General features: G+C 37.2%; 1 protein-coding gene across 1 annotated transcript; it reads right to left on the bottom strand.

The window, feature by feature from the left end:
• Positions 1-528: 528 nt before the first annotated feature.
• On the bottom strand, positions 529-1,272 carry LOC125075594. Its single transcript, XM_047687303.1, has one exon. It carries the CDS (start codon positions 1,270-1,272, stop codon positions 529-531), a length of 744 nt encoding a protein of 247 aa, XP_047543259.1.
• Between the last annotated feature and the right edge of the window lie 225 nt (positions 1,273-1,497).

Genomic DNA, 1,497 nt, shown 5'->3' with positions numbered 1-1,497 from the left:
GCCCTATTAATGTTCAATGTTTGTTAATGTTTGTGTTCAGTCCATTTTGTAAATTTTTATGTAAATATATTGAGCGTAATAACATTAAGTTGTAAATGTTTTTGTGTTTGTTCATATATGTTATCTTAATAATAATTTATGTTTATCTAATTATTTATTATTGTGTTGTTTTAGGTTATGGGTTAACAGAGAGTCCACTTCTATTATGCCTTCAAATTAAATTAAGCCTGTAATCTCGACCGCACCGATCAATCTCCATCGTGTCTTCTCCATCGCACGTGACATTGGCGAAATAATCTGTGCCCTCTTGGCACGAATAAAAGCCAAATCAAAAAAAAAAAAAAAAAAGAATAAATAAAAAGTAGGTAAAACCATATCAAAAATAATAAAGAAACTAAAGTTAATTACGTTAAAATGAATGGAGAATTCGATAAAAAAGAACAATACCTACAGCAAAACAACGCGCAGAAAAGTAATATGAATATGTAAAATAATTAAGACGACCTGGCGGAATATAAAGGAGTCAGGCTATTTCTTCACAGTCCTTTTGGTTCTCGTTATGGTTGGCTTGGAAGGTTTAGAGACATCTTCATTCGGAGACATGACTGAAGCCTCGGAAGTGCTGGCATTGGAGCTGGGGACTGCATCTAGATCTGGCATGCTTGACAAACGATGTCTTGTTCCATCCGCGCTCAGGACAAAAATGACACCATCACGAGTCCAGCATTTTGCGACTCCGAAGCGTTGGCGAGCTGCTACGAAGATCTTATGTCGTCTTTTCGTTAGGAACTCGGATATAGTTACACCAGTGCCCTTCAAATTAGATTTTGATGTCCACACCTGGTTTCTGAGGGAGAACTCCTTAAACTTAATGAGAATTGCTCGTGACTTGCCCGTTTTCGGATTACCCAGCCTATGGCAGAGAGTTAAGTCACTAGATGTAAGTTGTGTAAGAGCGAGATGTTTATTTAACAATTGAGCAACACGAGCAGCCGAGTCTTCTTTATGTTCCTCCGGGACTCCATGCAGTAGAAGAATCTTTTTCCGGGTGCGCATCTCCAAATCATCTTGCTGCTTAGACAGGAATTCCACTTGAAGGTGTAGATTTTCTAGAGCAGTGAGCACAAATGTACGAAAGGAGTGGAATTGTGAGTTTATATTTGAAGTGGGGCTCGCAGCAGGGATACTCCCTTTCAATTCACGCTGGAAGTCATTCATTCTGGCATTAAAAATTTGAGTGAGCTCGTCCAGTGTATGTTTTATTGACTCCATAGTGCCAAAAAAGTGATGATGTGTTGATGTTTTTACAGTTCTACACAAATATAGGTTAAGTAGCTGGCAGGTAAATATAGTTCACAGGATCATTTTTATGTAAATATACACGGAAATTGTAATTTTTAAAGAATATTAAAATCAGAGCAAAAGTTAACGCATTTACTTATTTCACGCCTACCCGCAAAAAAAAATTTAATTGCTTTAAAGATCATGTCTGGTCAA

Source organism: Vanessa atalanta, chromosome W, assembly GCF_905147765.1.
Source record: "Vanessa atalanta chromosome W, ilVanAtal1.2, whole genome shotgun sequence".
NCBI lineage: Eukaryota > Metazoa > Arthropoda > Insecta > Lepidoptera > Nymphalidae > Vanessa > Vanessa atalanta.
Note: the sequence above shows the minus strand (reverse complement) of the source record. Positions and strands in the feature narration are given on the sequence as shown.